Source organism: Lepidochelys olivacea, assembly GCF_965140295.1.
Source record: "Lepidochelys olivacea isolate rLepOli2 genome assembly, chromosome: 11".
Lineage (NCBI taxonomy): Eukaryota > Metazoa > Chordata > Testudines > Cheloniidae > Lepidochelys > Lepidochelys olivacea.
In genome coordinates, this window is record NC_140421.1 from 52805288 (window position 1) to 52829198 (window position 23911).

The 23911-nt window shown below is 39.4% G+C and overlaps 1 protein-coding gene across 2 annotated transcripts in view; it reads right to left on the reverse strand.

The window, feature by feature from the left end:
• The window catches only part of HIBCH (3-hydroxyisobutyryl-CoA hydrolase), an 88678-nt gene that overhangs the window by 59299 nt on the left and 5468 nt on the right, over positions 1 to 23911 (reverse strand). For both annotated transcript variants that reach the window (XM_084643730.1, XM_084643729.1), the window contains exons 2-6: positions 20309 to 20351; positions 19280 to 19420; positions 17852 to 17936; positions 16568 to 16648; positions 13502 to 13554 (exon numbers count right to left, since the gene is read on the reverse strand). In XM_084643730.1, the coding sequence (XP_084499856.1) occupies positions 13502 to 13554; positions 16568 to 16648; positions 17852 to 17936; positions 19280 to 19420; positions 20309 to 20351 (403 nt within the window). The remainder of the gene's footprint in view (positions 1 to 13501; positions 13555 to 16567; positions 16649 to 17851; positions 17937 to 19279; positions 19421 to 20308; positions 20352 to 23911) is intronic.

Sequence of the window (23911 nt, forward strand, 5' to 3'; positions counted from 1 at the left end):
GCAACTTTACGTGGCACAAAAAATTACAATTCCAGAAGAGTACACGGTAAGCTTAAGAAAATTAATAAGCTCTACAACCCCACCTACTGGCTCATTTAAAGTTCTTACAGAAAAACACATCCATTACAAATGTTGACAGCAATTCAAGATTTATAGATAGTTATCATTCACTGTGTACCCAGTTCCAAATTGAATTGTCACAAAGAATAAAAATATACCTATAGATTAATATATTTCCCTGCCATTTCCACTGTCATCTGCTTATACGTGTCAGAAACGGGAAAGTGATCTGAATCAGGTGTTTGTCTAATTTTAAAGAAAAACCAATTAAGAGTCAGATTTGGCACTCTTTTATATGTGTAGTACTGTAAAAGATAAAGAGTACCTCAATGTACCTTCAAGCAACATTCATATTTCTACATTCTGTGACTTCAAGTAACCCAAAATCTGTTTACTCACATTTTTATATATTGATAAGTGGTCAAAAATTAATAAAAATATAAATCACAGTATGCAAAAAGAATGTTCCCAACATTTATCATTTTTGATTTATAAAATATGCCGAGCCGAAGCTCTAAAGTTTAGGTGAATTTACAGTATAAACACCAAATTCAAAACTTATAAAATTAACCAATGACTTTAATTCCTCTCCAACTCTCCTTACTAGATGGACCAAAATTTCCAACTTCTTCTCTTTACAATGTCTTCAATAGCCTAAGACCAAATTTTTCATATTTAGATGCCTAACGTTAAGTTCTTACATCCATCTTCAAACAGCTAAGTAAGTGGCTTGTTTTTCGTAAGTTGCAAGCTCTTTTAGCTCCTATTGACCTTCAGGTTATGACTTACAGGTTATGACTCCCTAGAAAACAGACAGACCTTGTAGCATAAGTGAAAGGTCAGACTCCAGCTTGTTCAGACCCAGAGTGGAGGTTACATGGGATGTGGACAAGTGTCCTAGATTTGAGTGCCCCAAATACAAAACCAAATGTGTGGCAACATAAAATAAAATAAATTTACTATCAAAATAAACAGGGGTTACTTTGATAATTGTATCCATTTCTGTACTGAATTTATTAAAAGCTTTTTAAAAACTGTAAATTGAACATGCACAATTTCTAGTCTATTGCACCAAACAGCTACAGAATCCAGAGAGATGGCCATAACGGTTAGGTCCAGTTTGCCACAGAGCACACAGACCCGTTATTTGCTGACTAGATACAAGCCCTAAATATCATTATTTAAGATGAACTACATAAAAACAGTTTATGGTATTTTTGCTCTAGCAAAAGAACAACTAACAATGCTGGGCCGTATTCTGCCATTTATCTGTACATAAAACTTCCCTTGACATCAATAGAAGTTTCAAACACAGGTCAATGACAACGTATGACCCTTTCTAATTACATGATACTTTATACTGTAATCTAATTATGCCATATAGATTCAGTTTATAGCTCAGCATACTGTGCAACTTCTCCGTAAAATACAGTTTGCAAGTGTGGTAAATTGCATGGCACAAATATTCTTCTAAAAAGCTTCATATTATTTTAAAAGTGGAGGCAACATTTGTTTACTAAATCATATTTATCTGTTTTGGTTTATGTGGACACTAGAAAATACCTGCATACTAATCTTTTCCTCAACAGATTTACATGACTGTTTAAAAAGGCAAAAATTTAGAGTTTGAAAAATCGCCTAAACCCTACTGAAGTTTCCATTGCACTAAAAATGACTTTTTGCAAATGACGCACACCTTTCCTAATAAAATCAGAAGGCCTAAATTTTCAGAAGGTGCTAATGACTTTGCCCAACTTGAAATCTGATTTTCACAAATGCTGAGCACATGCTTTCTGAAAATGAGCCCCCTTTCAAAGGTGTGTCAAGTCGGACACACTTAAACTGAAGCACCCAAAATTACGAGTCACTTTCCAGAATTTAAGCCAGGATTTTCAAAGTTATTTGGCTCTAAAGAGGTTTTTGTACTCCCAAAAAGAATTTTTGAACTCAAATTATGGCTTTTCTTACAACACTTCCAACCCCTCTCTGCCTGATCAAACTAATAATTTGCACTCAAAACTGCTTTTGAATTCAGTTTAAATTCTGCACATAAAACAATTGCAGGATTAAGCCCATACTCTCCTACTGCAACATGCCAAAACTGACACCATTAATATTACTGACAAATATGCTTTAAAAGCAAGTGAACCAAATGAAGAAATCTGAGTTCTGCGTGAGACAGAATGTCAGCCTTACTCCATATATTGCTTATCTGGGTATTCGTCTGGGAAAGAAAAGATGTTCTTTAAAGAACGAAAACTAAGTTCTTTCTGGAAAGTAAATTTTTGGAGCTTGTTCACGACTATGCTGAGGTAATCCGGGTGAAGATCCCTGTAAACCCAGAGCTCCTATGTCCCTATCTTGCTGTAGCTCACTGTGAGAACCATTGTTAAAATTACTGGCAATTTGAGCTTGGCGAAGTTGCAGAATCAAGGCTATAACAGAATTTTCCCACAGAGCTCTAACTGTGGGGAGGGTAGAATATTGGCAAAGCTCCCTCTCTTCCCCCAACTTTCTGCTATGCCTCAATTGTGGACATTTGATACAATGTTGCTATTTTCACATAAAATTACCCTGTAAACTCTTCAATCAGGAACTATGTTTTGCTCTGTAAAGCAGCTATCTCATTTTTGGTTGCTGTTTAAACAAAGTTATAACAGAACAGACAAAGTTTATCATCTAACAAAGTTTAAAAAATTAATCATCACACTTAATTATGCAAGGCAAAAATCTATATCTGAACTGTATTTTTTCATACAGGAAACGATGACTGAGAATACAATCGTGAAGTGAAATAGGCACAAGAACCTTCCCTTATTTACAAGGCCACTTTTTTCTCTGCCCTATAAGGCAACTATTGACACGTGCACTTAGCACAATTCTGCCCCTTTTTTATTAGGAGACCGCCACTGCTAAGCAATATTTTTTTTTTAAGTCTCTTCAGTGGTTCCTTAAGACAGGATTCACTGAGCATCATTACAAATGCTCTACACATAGAACGTTACCCCATATAACATGCCGTGTTTAGCAATGCTTCATGGCTATCAATATCTAACTTAATTCAGTTTTAAGCTGATGTTAAGCACAAGGACAGTGGTTAGCATGTAAATAAGCAAAAAATCTAGAGTAACCTACGGAACAGCTTTAGAGTATTTGAGATTAATTTCAGTAGCCACTATTGAGGATGCTAGACTCAAGGGTTTTACATGATATTTTTGTTTCTCAATAACCGCCATTAGAGGACTCACAGGGGGAGTTCCCTTCTAGCCAAGACTGCAAATCATACATCTTCTAAGTATTTAATTTAAAATGGCATTTTGCTGGCAAAGATGTGATTATAGAATCATAGAACTGGAAGGGACCTCAAGAGATCATCTAGTCCAGTCCCCTGCACTCAAGGCAGGACTAAGTATTATCTAGTTCTAGACCATCCCTGACAGATGTTTGTCCAACCTGCTCTTAAAAATCCCCAATGATGGAGATTCCACAACCTCCCTAGGCAATTTATTCCAGTGCTTAATCACTCTTGACAGTTAGGAAGTTTTTCCTAATGTCCAACCTAAACTGCCCTTGCTGCAATTTAAGCGCATTGCTTCTTGTCCTATCCTCAGAGGTTAAGAAGAACAATTTTTCTCCCTCCTCCTTGAAACAACCTTTTATGTGCTTGAAAATTGTTATCATGTCCCCTCTTCACGTCTTCTCGTCTCCGGACTAAACAAACCCAATTTTTTCAATCTTCCCTCATAAGTCAGGTTTTCTAAACCTTTAATCATTTTTGTTGCTCTTCTCTGGACTTTCTCCAATTTGTCCACATCTTTCCTGAAATGTGGCGCCCAGAAATGGACACAATACTCCCGTTGAGGCCTAATCAGCACAGAGTAGAGCAGAAGAATTACTTCTCGTGTCTTGCTTACAATACTCCTGCTAATACATCCCAGAATGATTTTTGCTTTTTTTGCAACTGCGTTACACTGTGAACTCATATTTAGCTTGTGATCCACTCTGACCCCCAGATCCCTTTCCGTAGTACTCCTTCCTAGGAAGTCATTTCTCATTTTGTATGTGTGCCACTGATTGTTCCTTCCTAAGTGGAGTACTTTGCATTTGTCCTTATTGAATTACAGAATATTTGCTTCAGAACATTTCTCCAGTTTGTCCAGATCATTTTGAATTTTAATCCTATCCTCCAAAGCACTTGCAACCCCTCCCAGCTTGGTATCATCTGCAAACTTCATAAGTGTACTCTCTATGCCGTTATCTAAATCATTGATGAAGATATTGAACAAAACCGGACCCAGAACAAATCCCTGCGGGGCCCCACTCGTTATGCCCTTCCAGCATGACTGTGAACCACTGATAACTACTCTCTGGGAACGATTTTCCAACCAGTTATGCACCCACCTTATAGTAGCTCCATCTAGGTTGTATTTCCCTAGTTTGTTTATGAGAAGGTCATGCGAGACAGTATCAAAAGCCTTACTAAGGTCAAGATATAAACACACATTGCTACTTTTTTTGGACATTCTAGCTATATGAAATTTAAGAAAGGTAGCCTGATGACAACTGTTTACTCAGTATATATGCAAAAAGACATATTAGGCTAACATTCCAAAAACTTCTTATTTAAACCTGTCCATAACATCCTGTATACTTTAACTCAAATAAAATTAGAGTTAGCAATCAGTAGCGTGTGGGTAAAAGGTTCAAGCTGTGGTCTCATGCTGCTACACTTAAGTTGAAATGTATTATTAACACGGTCTGTTTTCATTCCTTTTTCTACCTAACCATATTTTATCTTGACAGATGCTTGCCTCTTCCCTGATCTGTTATTGGTCTGGCAAATGTTGTCAACCGCAACTATAAATACAGAAGGTTTTAAAAACATCAAAAAACCATCCGCAGGACTGATTCGATAAGCAGGGAAAAGAAGATTCAATCATCTAATGTTCCATGATGTACTTTAGAGACTTGAAACACTTAAACATCAGCTTCTTGGAATTAGCAACAATCTGTGATAAATGTTTTGGTAAGGATTAAGTACTGTGATACAGCATGGCCAGAGGGCAGCAGGAGAGTGTTAGAAGGAAGCCTTATTCCCTGTAGAGAGAAGAAAGTTTGCTACAGATTAATTAAAGCACCAGAAGCCAGTCACCCGATAAAACCCCCCTGCTCCATTCAGACAGGGGAAGGAGTTGAAGCAGAGTGGATTGGTGTTGGAGCAGAGAGCAGTTTGGAAGATTGCTGCGGTGGGCTAAGAAGACCAAGACCCTAGGTAAAGGGACACCTGGTTTGTGCAGAGGGAGGACAGGAAACTGCACAAGCTGAAGGGCAGGAGAGAGAAGTAGACCAGGGGAAGGAACTGCTAGTTCAAGCGGTTTACCGCTATCTCTAGGGCCCCTGGGCTGGGATCTGGAGTAGAGGGCGGGCCCGGGTCCCTCCCTCTCCACTCCCCTCCTCTAGGACACTAGTTGGGCAGTTAATCCCCCAGTTCAGGGGCGAGAAACAGTGCCCTGAACCCTCCCCAAGAAGAGAGTGAGAGACCCATCAAAGAAATGCCAGCAACTTGCCACAGTACCTAGTTAAATAAATTATTGTATCGTAGCCTTCATCTAAATTCTGTTTTTTGTCCAGCATTGTGAGAGAGTACAAGCATTAAAAAGTTACAGTAATTGTACAGGCCATTTACAAATGCAATAACTTATCTTAAGCAAAATCATAGCATTCATTAAACTTGTAAAAATCTGCAAACATTTGTATTCATTACTGCTCGGGTAAGCTTTCAAAGGCAGCAGAAGCGCCAACACTTACACAAACTTCCTTAAATTCAAAGTATCTTTGTGGCAAGAACTAAATGATACTGAAATGAAGAAGATACCATTTAAAATGAATAAACGGGACTACTAATTAGTTAATAGCCAGATTGGTCTTGGTCTGTAGGGCTATTTTAAGATTTTGTATTAACCGTGGAGCTCTGCTTCCCTGCAGCATCTGACAGGTTTCCTGTGCACATTATACATGCTGGAATATAGAATACACTAGATCCTGTCAGTAAAAACAATTCCATTCAACCCACATGACTACATCTTAAAAGTATGTGGCGCTGATTCTAGGCAATGTTTAATATTTTAAACATCCCTACAAGTTTTCAACTCATATTTTAAAAGTTTCATTGAACATGTGTCCTTGCACCCTAACCACTCAATGTGAAAAGTAAAGGAAAGGCAAACTCTGATAGCTACCAAACAGCAGATGTAATATACTGTATTGCAGCGGTTCTCAACCAGGGGCCGCAAGCAGGTCTCAGGGGCTCCGCCAAGCATGGCCCACGTTAGACTCACTAGAGCCCAGAGCAGAAAGTCGAAGCCCCACCACACGGAACTGCAACCCAGGGCTAACACCAACACCTGAACAACTTCGCTTTATGGTGCCCTCTGTGGTGTGGGCCCCAGAAAATTACCCTGCTTGCTACCCCCTAATGCTGACTCTGGCTTTTATATGCAGAAAACAGTTGTTGTGTCTCAGCTGAGCCATGGAGTTTTTAATAGCATGTTGTGGGAGCCTCAGAAAAAAAAAGTTTGAGAACCCCTGCTATACTGAACAAACTTTTGCACAAGCAATCTCCCCATAAAAGTAACCTCACTACATCGATCGGCCTGCTTACTGTAGGTCAGGCTTGACATGAGTAATTGGACACGGGTGAGGCTTCATTTCTGGGAGACAGGATTAGTATATCATACACAGTAAAACCAGTGGTACGTAATATGGAGCCAAACAGCTTGCTCTTTTTTATCGCCATAGAAATACTGTTACAAGACAATGGAAGGTCTGGAAAGCCCCAGACTTGTACTGCTGTTTGACCTGGGAGATCCTTACATATGCATGTGTAATGTCTTCCAGGCAGAGTTGCCAGCATGTGGGTTCACTGTGGGAGAACAGACTCCAAATTGCACAGTACAGCTGAGATGCTGGAACATTGGTAAAGTAAAAACTGGTTGTGCTGGTAATAAGAATTGTGTGGTGGCTAAAAAGCACCACTTCTGGTAAGGACCTAGGGAATATTATTTTAATTGGCCTATGTTCTCTTTCACACCTAAATTTCCCATGCTAGCTAGTGAGAGAGAGAAAGAGAGAGAGAGAGAATGAATCAGTTTTTTATAATATAGTAAAAGCAAAATTACCAAAAAAAAAAAAATGCTTTAAAGGCACAGCAAGCAAATAATGTAAAATTACATCCCAGTGGGATATACCAAACAAAGTGAGCTTGCACCTCCTAGTTCATATTTTAAGCCTAATATTAATGATGATTCAAATAATTACAACTATTGCGGTCTTGGAAATGTACTGCTGGATAGTAAATTTAAAACAGAAACCACAAAAAACCCTCAAAATAAAATACAAATAAAACAAACGCTAATATATTAAAAAAAACAAAACCAAAAGCAGTGGAATGGAGGCCTGGTTTGAGATGAGTAACTGGACCTGGGTGAGGCCTCATGTCTTGGGAGACAGAATTAAGGTGCTAAATGAATCAGCAGGCTGGAAACAGAATGTCTGTACTAACTAAGATAAGGGAGAACACCCAGAGAAACATTTACAATGAACAACATAACAATGGATAAGATAGTCCTGGAATGTAAGATGAGGTAAAGGGTAAGTTGTACATGGACAGTGTGGGCTGTACAGGGATTGGTTCCTACAAAGTGACCAAGCCAATCCCAAAACATATGATGCAATGTATAGTAAATGCAGTGTAATGTGTAAAGGTATATAAAGTAAGAGGTTTACTGTGTAACTCTGGATGTGTTGTACACCCTACACGCACCTCCTATGCCTCAGTTTGATCAACTCAACATAGCTTTATTGTATGCCAAATAAAGGAACCTGAGTGATGAGACTGGAGTTGAACTGAGTTCTTGGGGACCCAAGTGGAAGAGGTCTGGAGGTACCCCAACACTTGTCTAAGTGTCTGCAAGATATGGTCCTATTTCTTTTTCTTTTAATATGCTACTTTATACTGCCAATGAAGGGGTGACATCAGACTATACCATATTAATTGGGTAGGCTATATTTTTCCTGGAGGAGAGGAGGAAGAGAAGACATACACGTTTTTAAACTCCATCAAGTTTTTATCTTTGCTATGTATTATTTCTAGCCACACAAAATACTATTTGAATGTTACCATTTTTACAGGTATTTTCAATATTTTAATATGAAATTCTCAAGTGTAACATTTGCTTGATAAATATTGACACTGTTTCTTTCCATCCCCTCCACTTTAAACAAGAGTATGAGTAGATTGATAATGCAAGGCAGAAGGTTTGATTAGCTGAAAGGAAAGTTGGCATGTTTGAGGAAACCACTCAATTTCTTATTCTTTGCAAAGTTCCTCCCTATTGTAAAATATAGGCAGGACACTTCGGAATGAACCTAGAATGCACCAAAACTAGATTTCCTTCAGTGTTTCTACCTTAACCTATATGAAAAAATTGATTCTAAATATCACTATACTTCAGTAGAAAGAAATACTTACCATACTTTATGAGTAATCACCTGAACTCGCTGAAGATTTTACAATCCAAACAGACAAGACAAAAGATGTAGGAAGAAGTTGGGAAAGGGGTGCAACATACAAGCAAAGTGATCAAGGCAATGGCTGACCAATCATCTTTAACTCACTTTATTCTGTCTAGTCTACTTCGATCATCAGCTTGTCAGAACTGAGCACAAAGAAGGCCCTAATCCAGATTCAGGACTTTGGGTTCCACCAGTATCTGAGTATTAAACAATAGTTGGTGTGTTGGAGAACAGCTGATAGTCAAATGAAACAGGCAATATGGTGATCTGAACATAAATCTTGAGCACTTTACTTGCTTTGCATTGCTCCAGGCTCTGTTATAAGGAGAGGGGTTTGACACCATGAGTCTTTTAGTTGTTTATATTATTAATACCAGAAAGCACCAACCACATTGTTAGACACACCAGCTAATCTGAAAGATTTATCATTTTGCAGGACAGGAAAAAATGCAAGAATTTAAACTGCTCTGTAAAGGGGTAAACCTCTGTTTTAGCACAATTTTTTTTAAAAGTACTTTAAACCTCCCTGTAACAGTTTGTTGAATTTGGCCTAATGTTTGGTAAATATCACGTTAATTGTCACATTTTGAATTTAATATCTAAAAATAGGGGATAGGATGAGAGTGCATGGGTTAACAAAAACAGGGGAATAAGAAAAAGTAGAAAGGGACACAAGGTATCTAAAGGGTGGGAGGGTTAATCTGTCCCTTTAGAGGTAGTAGTGGTTAGGGGACAGCACACCATGGCATGGCCCCTTAGGAGTTTGGGAGGTCTGATGTATACAAAGACCAAAAGAAATACGAAATACTGGTAGATAGGAAGTAGCCCCAAGAAAATGTAGTGCTTGAGTGGGGAAAACCTGTTACTGTTTCCTTAAGGACCTGGGACTAGGAGCCTTGCAGAGCGGGGAGGGCAAGGCTCCCCTCTTGCCCAGCCAATTGGGATGAACTTCAGGAAGGAAGCCCAGCATATATGCTGCCTCCTGCCTCATAGCAGAGGAGGCACTAACAGGAGAAGTCTGGCTTGCTGAGCTCTCCAAGTTGGAGGACTAATTGGGGAAAAAAGGGGCCAGCTGAAGGAAAAGCTAGCTAAGGCCCTACAGTTGGCCTAAATCACAATCACAGATCTAATGAGGAGAGCTGTGAAAAATCCTGTCTTAAGGAAGGCATTACTGACTACCTGAACCATAATCCCAGCTCCAAGATGAGGGCGGTTATGGGGACTCCTGCCTTAAGGAGGAAGACCAGAGAGATTGCTTGAAATATAACCCCAAATCTAGGAAGAGACTGGCAGGGAACTCCTGTCTTAAGGAAAGAGAGACTGCCTCCAGTATAACCCAAGAAGACTAAGAAGGACCTTGAGAACGCACTCAGTAGCTGTCTGGGAAGAAGCCACACAAGGAGAAAACTCCAGAATGGGACTAGCGGAGTCCATGTTCCTGTGAGGGATGCTGACAAACAGGGAAAAGGTAGGAGCAGCCTAGGGAAACAACAAGGGATTAGAAGGTGTGGTTGTTAGTTGCCCAACACAGGGCCCCTGGGCTGGAACCCAAAGGAGAGGATATGGCTAGTTTCCCTTATCTGCACAGTAGAAGGCTACAAGCCTCAAACCCTAGAATCAGACAGATGAGTCCAAAACGGGGGCCAAAGGCCCGGTATAAAAATTACTAGACTTTGTCTGTACTTTTTCTTCCCCCCTGGATGGGGAATAAACTGAGAAGTGACCTGACGGCAGGGTGTGCCCTGTTACAGGTGGGAAGGAAAGGAGCCTGGAGGGCAGGGAGAGCAAGGCTGGTAACAGAAACAGTAAATGAAAGGGGTGAAAAGAGCTCAGGACAACTGTATAACCACAACATGAGCTTATCTCCCTCAACGAGATACCATGTATTTGTGTTTAGTTAGATGTGAGGGTTTGTAAATGGAAAGTTTCCCTTTTTTTAGTTTAACTTAACTCTGGAAAAACTACCTACATACTGGTAGGCACTGGTATAGTAAGCTGTGTATATTAGAAGGGATGAAAAGAAGAAGGTAGATAAAACTAGTCAAGCAAGGAACAAACAAAAAAAACTTGCTTTCATCCAGGGACTCTATTAGCCCTATCATCTGCCAAGCAACAAATGCTATCCTCTTTCGGCTGCTAGCAGATTTTTATATATATATGCAAAACTAAGAAATTGATAGTCAATTCAGTCAGTTACTGCCTTCCCACGGCTTATTTCCACAGCTTGCTGTAGTCAGACACGACTTTTACTGTTGGTACTACTTCTGTCAGTGTTGCTGTTCACTCAAACACCACCAGTAAAATTGTTTAAGGCAATGCTATCTCCACGGATAGTTTTAAGATGCTTTATCACTGGGTTGAAAACAAAGATCTTCCAGTGATCACACAGATATTCTTACCTAAAAATGAAAACTCAGCCCATACAGACACACTCCACTACCAAACAAATCACTCAAAGACCCAGGTCTAACCATTTCCAGATTTTATACCACAAATATACAAACTTTATTTTCTATCATGTGATGTGCTCTGCTAGGATTTGAATTATCAGTGAAATCTAAAAAGCCAAATTTAAAGAGAAATGACCACAATATATCTTTCTTAGAGTACTCTGTTCATGGTATTGCATATAATATGGTATCATTAAGAAACAAAATGGAACTAACGTGTGCAGCCAATGGTAGCTAATCAGTTATAACTGATATTTATATTTCAGACTTCTAACCTTTAAGAAAGTAAGTTAACTATGGTTAGTGTCAAATAACAACAAACTGACCAGAGCTGGAAGAAATTTCTGCAGATTCTGCATGCTAGTGTCCCCACTCTTTCACGGTTCTTATACCAAAATTTCAGCCTCCTTAATAAACTGCAAGGTCCTCTGCTGCCTTCAAAGCTACTACCAAATCCTCAGAGAAAAGCACAGGTTTATCATTAACAGTAACAGAATCATTAAATATAGCAGTCTGCTCTGCTGTGGCAGAACTCTCTTATATATGATGATATCTCCTTCCCTCTGATTACACCTACCAAATGTGAATGCTATAAAGAGGATAAGGTAAACACACCTTCAAAGAATTTGCAGTGAATATTTGGCCCATGAAGTTATTCTGAGTCACTGATGCATACAATTTCCCTTTAGCCCATTCACTTTGCCTAGTTAGAAGTATTTTTCCCTCCTGTTCCATGTGAAAGAGCAGCTCATTAACAATATGTGCATATAATTCCAATCAGAAAATAAATGTCAACTAGTCTTAACCATATAACTTTTAGAATATACAACTTATTGCTTAGTTTTAGCAAAACAGTAAAACCATCTCTTAAATTCATTTTGGGGCTGCAATGTATCAAGAACTAGATTCTTGGAGTTGTCATGAGCATGCCATAGGTTTGGATGGTATTTTACAGATGAAAAGCAAGTTCCAGAGTTAATGTTCATTATATATGGAGTCACATCAGTTTTTTTCTATTTTCTGCAATGGTCACTTGAGAGATAGGAACAAAAAGCTGCACAAAAAGCTGCATTACCTCTTCAGTATATTAATGGGTTATGTCAAAGAGAGACGTTACATTTGAAAATTAACTACTTTCTAAATGATTTGGGCCAAGCATCACCCAATAATATCTGAAAATGACTTATGTTAAATGACTATTATACTGTAACTCCTCACTTAACATCGTCCCGGTTAATGTTGTTTCATTGTTATGTCGCTGATCAATTAGGGAACATGCTCATTTAAAGTTGCACAATCCTCCCTTATAACGTTGTTTGGCAGCCACCTGCTTTGTCCACTGCTTGCAGGAAGAGTAGCCCATTGGAGCTAGCTGCTGGGGCTTGGAACCAGGGTGGACTGGTAGCCCCCCTAAGTTCCCTGTGTGGCAGCCACCCAGCAGGCTATCAATTGCTGGGCAGTTCAAGGGTCCCTCCCTCCACTGCTGTGTGCTGCTCCCGCCCTCTGCCTTGGAGCTGCTCCTGGGAGCCTCCTACTTGCTGTGCCGAGGTGGTGGGGAGGACAGGGGTGCTGATGTCTGGGTATCCCTCTGCCCTGCACCCGATCTCCACAGAGCAGGGGAGGACAGGACAGGGCTCAGGATGGAGGGAGCTTGCTGCCAGCAGCTGTTGTCTCAACTTGCTGATCTACTTAAAAAGGCAGTGTACTTAGAGTGGAGTCAGCGTACTTAAAGGGGCAATGCGCGTCTCTCTCTCACATACACGGTGTGTGTGTGTGTCTGTCTCTCTCTCACACATGCACCCCCCCCCCATCAGCATTTTGGAAAGTGGAAGGGAGTGGTGCACTTCAGTGGGATAGCGTGGGTTCATCATCACATTCAGTTCCCACAGGGAATGTTTGCAGCCATTGCCATGCATCTATTGTGTCTCCTCCCTCCATTCCTGCTGTCCTGTAGAGTGTGAGGCTACATTAACAACGTGTTAACCCTTGAGTGCTCGGCCAAGTGTTAGTTCATCATTTAGCAGCAAGGCATTCCCTGGAAAATATCCCACCCTCTGACTCCACCACCTCAACCAAGCTTCACAATCATCATAGCTGTGTACAGTATTAAACTGTTTGTTTAAAACTTATACTGTGTATTTGTGTGTGTGTACATATATATGGTCTTTTGTCTGGCAAAAAAAATTCGCTGGAACATAACCCCCTCCCATTTACATTAATTCTTATAGGGAAACTAGATTCACTTAACATCGCTTAGCTTAAAGTAGCATTTTTTCAGGAACATAACTACAACGTTAAGCGAGGCGTTACAGTACATACTGCTGTCAATTTTGCTTCACGCAATGTTTTTAATCAAATATTACATTAACATAGACAAGCCATCTCAACTGTCTCACTTATAAAGATATTTTACTTACACCTCCCATTGTAATCCCATCAATAAGTGCCACGTACGGCTTCTGGCAGGTACCTAACAGAAATGTAACAATTAGGCATATGTAATATATTTTTATACACTTAACCCCAGCCTAGAAGAAAATACCTCTGACACACAGATATTTCACTTAACTGGCTGTAGTTTTAACAAATTACTTTATACAATAAAGAGATAAAAGGATAAAATGTTAAATTCATAATGAATAAAGTTATTTTATGTCACCACCCAACAATACAGGTACTTGAAGTAGTTCATAAATTATATAAATAAACTTCAGTATGATTTGTCAGTTAATTCTCTAGGGGGCAAGTTCTAGAAACACTTCTACCATCCTTAAGAATGCATTTAAAAAGCAACCAGTAAACAAACCTACATTATTTTTAAGACTGTAAGTGTGTCAATACCTAAACATCCAGGCTAACTTAGGAGGAGCAAAACCAAGGTCCCAGCTCTATTCGACATTGGTGAGGCCTCATCTGGAGTACTGTGTCCAGTTTTGGGCCCCACTCTACAAGAAGGATGTGGATAAATTGGAGAGAGTCCAGCGAAGGGCACCAAAAATGATTAGGGGACTGGAACACATGACTTATGAGGAGAGGCTGAGGGAGCTGGGATTGTTTAGCCTGCAGAAGAGAAGAATGAGGGGGGTTTTGATAGCTGCTTTCAACTACCTGAAAGGGGGTTCCAAAGAGGATGGCTCTAGACTGTTCTCAATGATAGCAGATGACAGAACGAGGAGTAATGGTCTCAAGTTGCAGTGGGGGAGGTTTAGATTGGATATTAGGAAAATCTTTTTCACTAAGAGGGTGGTGAAACACTGGAATGCGTTACCTAGGGAGGTGGTAGAATCTCCTTCCTTAGAGGTTTTTAAGGTTAGGCTTGACAAAGCCCTGGCTGGGATGATTTAACTGGGAATTGGTCCTGCTTCGAGCAGGGGGTTGGACTAGATGACCTTCTGGGGTCCCTTCCAACCCTGATATTCTATGAGGACAGCTTTTTTTTTTTTTTTGAATGAAGCTATGCTTTTTAATCAGTATTTTAAATTAAATCTAAGAAACTGCAAAATCCCAACTCATGCCGTTATAGCAACTAGCACACAAAATGCAAGAAAATGTGGAGTTATAGTTCCCACATCAATTTTAACTCTCTCTTTCTGTATATGTGTATATATAAGAGGGTCTTTCACTACAAGATCCCCACGCTGAGTAGTGGGAAATAGTATTTAGCAAATATAACAAAGGACGTGCACTTTAACCCCATCACCCCAGATGAAAATGCAATATTACTACCTGGATTGCTAAACCAATTTTTGTACTACATGTCTACTTTGACTGCATAAATAAGATGCATTATTTGCTGACAACTTTAGATACCCACTAGAGATGCTTTCAATACATAATACAAAATCTCACTCATAGGAATGCTATCAGATCAAATTTGGCAAAAATATACATTTGCTTTATATATGCTTTAATGAAGCCATGATCAATAGAAAAACTTGTATGTGCTTTAAAGGCAATGGTAAAGGTTTACATAAAGTCCTGTGTGTTCTTACTGCACAAACATTGTAGGATTCTGCAAAAGCATGAGAACAAGAAAGTAAAATGATAAAACTGACTTGTCCACCTTTTATAATCAAAGGTGAGATAACAGAAGTTAGATTCGAGAACAACATAAGTTGGATGTTATATTCTCAGGACTTCTTACACTTGAAATGCTAGAGAGGTGCCACTGTAACACATCAGTGTAGACCAGTGTTTCCCAAACTTGGGATGCCGCTTGTTCAGGGAAAGCCCCTGGTGGGCCAGACCAGTTTGTTTACCTGCAGCATCCACAGGTTCGGCCGATCGGCTCCCACGGGCAGCAGTGTGCTGTGCCCAGCCAATGGGGGCTGCGGGAAGTGGTGCGGGCCAAGGGACTTTCTGGCCTCCACTTCCCACAGCCCCCATTGGCCAGGCACAGCGAACTGCGGCCAGTGGGAGCCGCGATCGGCCAAACCTGCGGACACGGCAGGTAAACAAACCGGCCCGGCCCATCAGGGGCTTTCCCTGAACAGTGGCATCCCAAGTTTGGGAAACACTGGTGTAGGCACTATCTATGCCAACAAAAGTTCTCCCATTGGCATAGATACCCAGAGGCGGTAGGTAGGTCAATGAAGAATTCTTCCATTGACCTAGCATTGTCTATAGGCAAGGTTAGGTCAGCTTAACCACACCCCGCAGAGGTGTGGATTTTTCACAACCATGAGTGACATGACAAGTCAACCTATTTCTTTAGTGTAGAACAGGCCTGTTTTAATAATCTAAGGGTGTTGTACGATAACACACTAACTTTTCAGAAATATGAATTTTTAATCTGAAAACATCTTTTAGCTACACCTGAATTGCCATACAGCATCAAAACAATGGTCCCTCTAGTCAGTATCTTGTGTCTCTGGCTGTAAATAGATTATTCACATAAAGGTCCAATCTTTTTCTGACTCCGACTAAGCTCCTTGCCACAGTAATAATCAGTGGAACTCCTGCTACAAATTGTTATGCAATGAGTAAAGCAGTATTGCCTTCTAATTTCATTGAGTGCTGCCACATTCTTACATTATTAGACAGTAAATATAGGAGTGCCCATTTTATGTATCTTGTCACATCTTCTTTGTGTCTTCTCTAAACTAAACAAATAATACTTCACAATTATCTAAAATACTTCATCTGCAAATCTAGGAATCACTTTCCCCATCACTGAAATATAGTTACTGACAACCCCCAAGATGAAATGGAGAAGCTGTTTAACAGTTTAAAATGGGAAATGAATACCATACTTAGCCGCACCCCTAAAACTATAAGGGATTCCCCACTGCCAAATTAGTGATGGGTTACGAAAACTGGCATTTAGTCAGAAATTAATACCTTCGGATTTAATCTTTGCCTGTGTTACCAGTTCTATAAAATTAAATGTTGAATTTATGCTTTAGAGCCACCACTGTGAAAAATCAAAACCACAAATATTCTACAGGTATTTTAGATTTGGAAATTGCTTTGTACACACATACCAACAGCATTGTTCAGGATGTATTCTTCTCTGAAGAAATCTTGTGCTAGCCTATCTCCAACTTTTCCTGCATCTGTGATAGCTAGTAAAATAAGACAAAATTAAAACTAAAAATTGCTTTAAAAATTTGGTCAAATTTAACCAGCACAACAAAAATGACCTTGTAATATTAAATATTGACAATAAGCAAGGTCTTGTGTACTCTGCAAAATGGACTTAAATTCTATAGGAGGGGCCCCTGTTTCCTGCAGCACTCCAGTGCAGCAAATGGAAGTGTGACAATTACCAGTAGACTTAAAAATGTATTGTAATTACTTAAATACAATCAGTATAATCTTCCTTGAGTTATTTTCATTATCATGCATATTTTTCCCCACTAATTTCTTGTCATAATATATCTGATAATCTACGTCCAGCTCTCATAAATTATGCCTGCAGCATTCATGAGCCTTTCCTACTGGTTGGCAGCTTCACAGTTTGGTTTCACTGGAATGATCACAGGAGGTCATGATCACAGAGGGAAAGCCAATTTCCCAGATAGCTAAAAACATTCCTATGAAAGATTGAATATTGGAAAATGAGGACCCAGTGCTGAGAGGACACTAGTTTACAATGAGCAGACAGGCTGTTGCATTTTCAGCCTCTGGAGCATTTTCAGGGTATATAGTTTGTTCTTAAATTAGCTAAAGTAATCTAGTAGGGAGTACACAAATGCATTGATCACTGTGGTCAGATCTGTCTAATAGGGTACAATCTTTATAGCAAGTCATAAATATAAGCAGGTGTTTTTTGCTGCCATGACTATTTGGGTCTTTAATATCAGTGGGTTGTCTAACAGGGCCACCAGACTGCAAGGACAGATGCCCTCAGTAGCAAGGGATATTTTTGAGAAGGCAAGTTCTTCAAAGTGCTTCCCTCTTCCTACCACATTCACTTCAGTCACGCCTATTTTAAGTTTTAGCCAGCTACTCATAAAGAGTTATTTTTCAACCATTATAACAAAATTTAGCTGTCCTAGGGCAAATACAGTTTTGCTTTATCTCTGTATTATCTACTTACACTGAAAAGGAACTCATTTAAGATACATAAATGTTTTGCAGTGGCCACATTAAAACCTTGATGATTCTTGCACAACAGTATCTATTTACCTCTATCTCACTAATTCACATATGCCCTGTACTTAGAATGGGGGATATGAATATTGAAGTAACTGATCACTGAAAGTTGTATGTCACAATTGTAAAACAGTGACCAGGGTGAATTCAGCACATTCTCAAGTCCTTACCTCTGATATCACCCCCTGCACAGAAAGCCTTTCCTCCAGTTCCCTTTATAATTATTAGAAAAGTTTCAGGGTCTTTCTCCCATGTCTAAGAGGAAGGACAAAAGAAATATTATTCCCCAATATATAAAAATTCATTTAAAACCACTTTTCCCAAATGCTGTCTTTGGTCATTCTTCTTACTCCTTCCAGAAAATGAGCCATATCCTCCTTAAACTTCAACTGAGCCCTAAAAACATACAAAAAGCAGGACTTTGAAAATCCACAAATGCAGCTGAGTAGAAATTTCTCCTGGGTCAGTGCCATCAACCTCTGCCGAATCTATTATTTCACTCTTAAAAAAACAAGTTTGTATCCCTTGAAGAAACATTTAGTTCATGCTTGGAAGGTTAATTGATGTAGATAGGTCTTCCTGAATCTTCCAACAGACAGCTTCAGTGTCAATACCATCAGAAGAGAAACGGGAAGCAGCTGGGAAGCACTTGCTGCTATTAGAAGTATGTGCCCTGTGAGGACTATTGTCCTCATTCCTGGTAGGAGTTGCTACACCCTAGAGCAGTCAGCCTGCGAGGAGCTCCTACCAGTACTACCCACAGAAGATTCTGTGATTGAGATGGTATTAACTGGGGCTCAAAGTTCAGCCAGTAGGAGACCAGGGTGTTAAAGGCCCAAACAGACTGGGCAGGAAGTACATGACTTGTAGCACTAATGGATTTCAGCCAAATGAATTGACTAAAGCCTGGTCTACGCACAGCGTGTTGTACCGGTATAACTACATCAGTGTAGCATGTTTTTGTTTTTAACTGAAATAATTATAGTCGAACAGCCTCCCAGTGTTGATGCAGTTTTTAAAAGTGCATTATATTCATCTATTTTAATCCCTTTCCCATATGGTAATAAGCTATATCAATATAAACATTTATACCAATATAACTGCATCTGCACTAAAGAAGGGAGTTGAACCACTTTATGCCAGTATAGTTAAAGTGGTATGATTTCTACAATTGAGGATTTGGAGTAGTTCAAGTACTCCCCACCCCCAGCCCGGCTTACATAACCTCTGGAGAAAGGAACCCATATCACTACATATGCAACACTGTTCAGCATTTCACTTAAATGTAGGAAGTTAGTTGGGGAACCAAACTACCATGCAAATGTGGATTCTTCAACCTAATCTGTAGGTCAGGATGGTATTTAAGGACATGCCTTACTTTAAAACTGTGAGTAGTCTCACTGAATTCAATGGATCTACTCACACGTTTAGTTAGGTGCAAGTTTAAGTACCGGTTGAAGCAGGGTCTTAATGATTGGGTCAGTGACTCCATACAAGAAGTTACAGATTGATTAGAAAGAACAAAGAAGTGGCAGCTTTATATTTAAAACTGCCAGTAGATGTATGAATTTAGGCTGAGTTAAAATAAAGCCACTAACCTTTAACTGTGGATAAATCTGTCGAATCATGGAAAGATTTAATGCATTTAGAGCCTTTGGTCTATTCATAGTTATGACTCCAGCACATCCTTTCTTTTCCAATAACACTTCAGCTGCAGAATCTGTGTGTTTGGACATATTCTGTACATGCAAAAATAGGGAGACTAAGTAAAACAATGTATTTTCATGTTGAATAACCATACGGTATAGAGTATAATTCCATAAACATTCTCAAAACTCACCGTAACTGTGATTCAGGTCATTGTGAGTATTTTGACAGAATTCTAGACTAACATTTTCCAACACAACTCTCAAATTATTTAAAAATTGATTTATTTCAGCTACTCTTTAATAATGCTCCGAAAGCCATACTAAATATATTATACTAGCTTTGCGCTTATTAATTTGCAGGAATATTTGGAAATATTTTGTGTTGTACATTCTGAAATACATTATGTTCCTCAATGTCTTTATTTAGGACATATGGTTGTGATCTTGTTTCACTGAGACTACCACGTTGAAAACACTTGCATCAGTTATGATGATAGATGTACAAGACTATTCTCCTACTCACCATCTAACACAGTACACATGGGATCATGGCAAATGGCCTTGTCTGATCATGTTTGACAATATTATACAAAAAAGTTACTCAAATGATTCATAAGCAAACTCAATTTAAAACTCAAAACTAAAATGTAAAGTCAGCAAACTAAAATATACAGAAGACAATTTAGCATACTGGAAAACATTGTGTTTGAATCTACTGAGAAAAACAGAATAATCACTCAAAATATGTGGGGTGCCAAAAACTAATAAATCTATATTATTATTGTAAAAGGAATTTGTAGTAAACTCCAGCTGAAGTGTAACTGGAAACATTAGACCTAAACATTAAAAAGCTGAATTTACAGTATAATACTGCCATGATTGGATAAACTAAAGAACTATACACTTATTCTCTATCACACAAGGGGGAGAAGTTACAAAATCGGCTTTTAACACTACCAGATAGAACCCTATACTTACCAAGTGCTGTAGTATTATTTGTAATCTGTTGAATGGCTTCAATCTGAAACAAGAAAGCCAAGTTCAATGGTAGCTAAAGCATTTCAAAAATTAAATGCTCTGAGTGAGTTGCACTAAGCTTTGATAGAAGTTTCTCGCTGTACATGTCAAGTCAGTGGCAGGTTTTCTTAACATATACAACTTTGCACAATTCAACTTCTAAATTATGGTTAGTACGAATAGTGTACAAGCAATCACCCTGTAAAGTCATAAACAACAGACTTGTCGTAAATCACTAAAATGGGTTTTTTTACGTGTGTTTCTAGCATTGTAAATAGTTGTTGGTTTTAAAGGAACAGGAAAAAAAGAACAAATAAATAGCATTTGTCAACACGTACAAACCACTGCCAGTTCTGAAGTGCCTAGAAGTTTCAAAGGAAGTTTGCACACATACAGAAGGAAGTCCTGACTATAATCAGCAGCTTGGCTCAATGTCCAATATTTAGTAGGCATATTACAAAAATATCAGTGCATGTTTCAGTGCTTCAGGAATATTTTCTAGCCCTGGCATTTCTGCTATTTTTTTCAGTTTCCCCTATCATAGTTTTCGCCTATTTTGGAGAGAGTCCAGCGAAGGGCAACAAAAATGATTAGGGGACTGGAACACATGACTTATGAGGAGAGGCTGAGGGAGCTGGGATTGTTTAGCCTGCAGAAGAGAAGAATGAGGGGGGATTTGATAGCTGCTTTCAACTACCTGAAAGGGGGTTCCAAAGAGGATGGCTCTAGACTGTTCTCAATGATAGCAGATGACAGAACGAGGAGTAATGGTCTCAAGTTGCAGTGGGGGAGGTTTAGATTGGATATTAGGAAAAACTTTTTCACTAAGAGGGTGGTGAAACACTGGAATGCGTTACCTAGAGAGGTGGTAGAATCTCCTTCCTTACAGGTTTTTAAGGTCAGGCTTGACAAAGCCCTGGCTGGGATGATTTAACTGGGAATTGGTCCTGCTTTGAGCAGGGGGTTGGACTAGATGACCTTCTGGGGTCCCTTCCAACCCTGATATTCTATGATTCTATGATTCTATAACCTCTAGAGACAATTATATAAATTAGTTATTTGGGGACAAAATGTGCTCTAGTTTATCTGGTGCGCATTGAGAATAACTCAAATGAAATCTAATGAGTTATGCACAATTTACATCAATGTATCTGAGAGCAGATTTTGGCATATAGTCCTACTTTGTTGGATCTATAAACTATTTTGTTTTGAGAATATTGCATAGTTACTTCCTCTTTGCTATCCTGCCCCATTCTTGGGAGCAGACTGAATGATGCTTGCCAGAGTTCTATGAGACCAGATTTTTTTCAGTTTATCAAGACCTATGGCAGTTTGACTATAAAAGATGTCTTATATAACTTTTATACATGTACATGAATTGCCAGTGTGCAATCAACCACATTATCAGTGTCCTAGTTTATATCACTTTCCTCATTTTATTCCCAATATTATCCTATTGTTGGCTTTTCCATACCTGAAGTTCATTAACAGAATATATTTAAAAGCATGCTGCCAACTACTTTTAGGCCTGAATTACATTTTGCAACAAGTGGGAATGTACAAAACCTAACATGAACGAGCTGCAGGAGGTGCTGCATGGCCTGGAGGAACAGATACCTTGAGCTCCAGAGCCATCCGCTAATATCTATTTCCATCTGTAGTACAGAGCCCCTGACCAACACCCCCAGCCTTAGTAAAGGAAAAGGTACCCCCAAATCTCTTGAAAATCAGCAGTCATATATTTGTCTGTTGTGGGCTCTACAACTAGCTAAAAGACAAAGAGAACAGAGACTCTAGCCCCTTGGACAAAATGGTTAATTAGGGCGCTGTGTCTGTGTTGGCCCTGCTGGAGAAAGTTGCTGCAGATACAATTGTATTGTGGCCTTGATATCTCCTGACTTCTCTCATTTTACTCTCTCTGCAAGGGCTGACAGGATAGGTGAATGAAGGAGAAGCAAGAATATCAACTCTGGAAGATCAGGTACAAGGGGTCTCTACCCAGGTGCAGAGAAGCCGAACAGACTTATCTTCTCTTAAATCTAAAGTGGCAGACCAATGGAAGGTCACCACAATACTTTGAGAATTAAAGGAGTACCTGAAATAGCAGAAAGTGAAACCCCCTAGAATTTGTTCCCAGGCTCTTTTCAGAAGAGTTGAGCATTAGGTTGAGCATACTTTCAGAAGTGCTCAACCTAATGGATTATTTTAAATTTGACTTAGAGCACGCAGTTCCCTAATTCTTAAAGCCAGCCTCAAATGCCAAATCTCATGTACTGGTAATCAAACTTCTAATACATACTGTAAAAGAGGGAAAAATGCAGCTAGCTCAAAGGGGAGGACGACAGTTTGAGGGATACCAAGAAAATGATTTTGCAAAAGATGTGGCTGAAGAGACCGGACTTTAGAAGAGCTAGGGAACTTGCCAAGTAATGAAGTTTCAAATATTTTATGAAGTTTCCCACTCAGTTCCATGTCAAGACATTGAAAAAGTGCCTCTGTTCCCAAAGCCATAAGAAGCAGAAAGTTCACTGCAGATTATTTAAAACAGTGGCTCTCAACCTTTCCAGACTACTGTCCCCCTTTCAGGAGTCTGATTTGTCTTGTGTACCCCAAGTTTCACCTCACTTAAACTACCTGCTTACAAAATCAGACATAAATACAAAAGTGTCACTGCACACTATTACTGAAAAATTACTTGCTTTCTCATTTTTACCATATAATTTTAAAATAAATCAATTGGAATATAAAGATTGTATTTACATTTCAGTGTATAAAGCAGTATAAACAAATCACTGTCTGTATGAAATTTTAGTTTTTACTGACTTCACTAGTGCTTTTTATGTGGCCTGTTGAAAAACTAGGCAAATATCTAGATGCATTGATATACCCCCTGGAAGACCTCTACATATCACCAGAGGTACACATACCCCTGACAAATCAATACATACTATTTGTTTGTGATTATACAAAGTGTGTGTGTAAGCTCAGCAGTGAAGTACATCAAAGAGATGACCAGGGGGTAGTGCAGATCCCTGTTGCTCAGCAGGAACTTGAGGGCTCCCATTCCATCTTTTAAAATAGTTGCCAATGGGAGACACTGGTGCATTGCCACACCCTACTGCTGGGGATCCTCAAAGCCTAGCAGCTTGACATCATCGGTGAAAGATGGCTCTCCTCCCTGCAAGGCATCAGGCAAAGGCACACAGGACCTGAGGGATATAGCTTCACCCCTTATAGGCAAACGCAACAGAAAAGACAACAAACGCTGATTGTGGAGCTACATCAACCAGTAATTTCTGCCTTCCCTATCACCACCTACTTCCTCCCTCTCACCCTGTCCCTTTCCCCACCTCCAGCCCCTGCTCCCTTCCTCTTCCACTTCTCCATTTCTTCCCACATCCTAACACGTTCTACAATATCAGGCCCTGAGTACATGAACATAGACTTATATAGAAGAATCATGAGCTTAATCTGATAGCTATGCCCTTTGGTAAAGACACTTGCAATCAGCAGGATCAGTCAGACTTGTCCCCTGTCAGTTATGCTCATTTAATATGAGGAAGG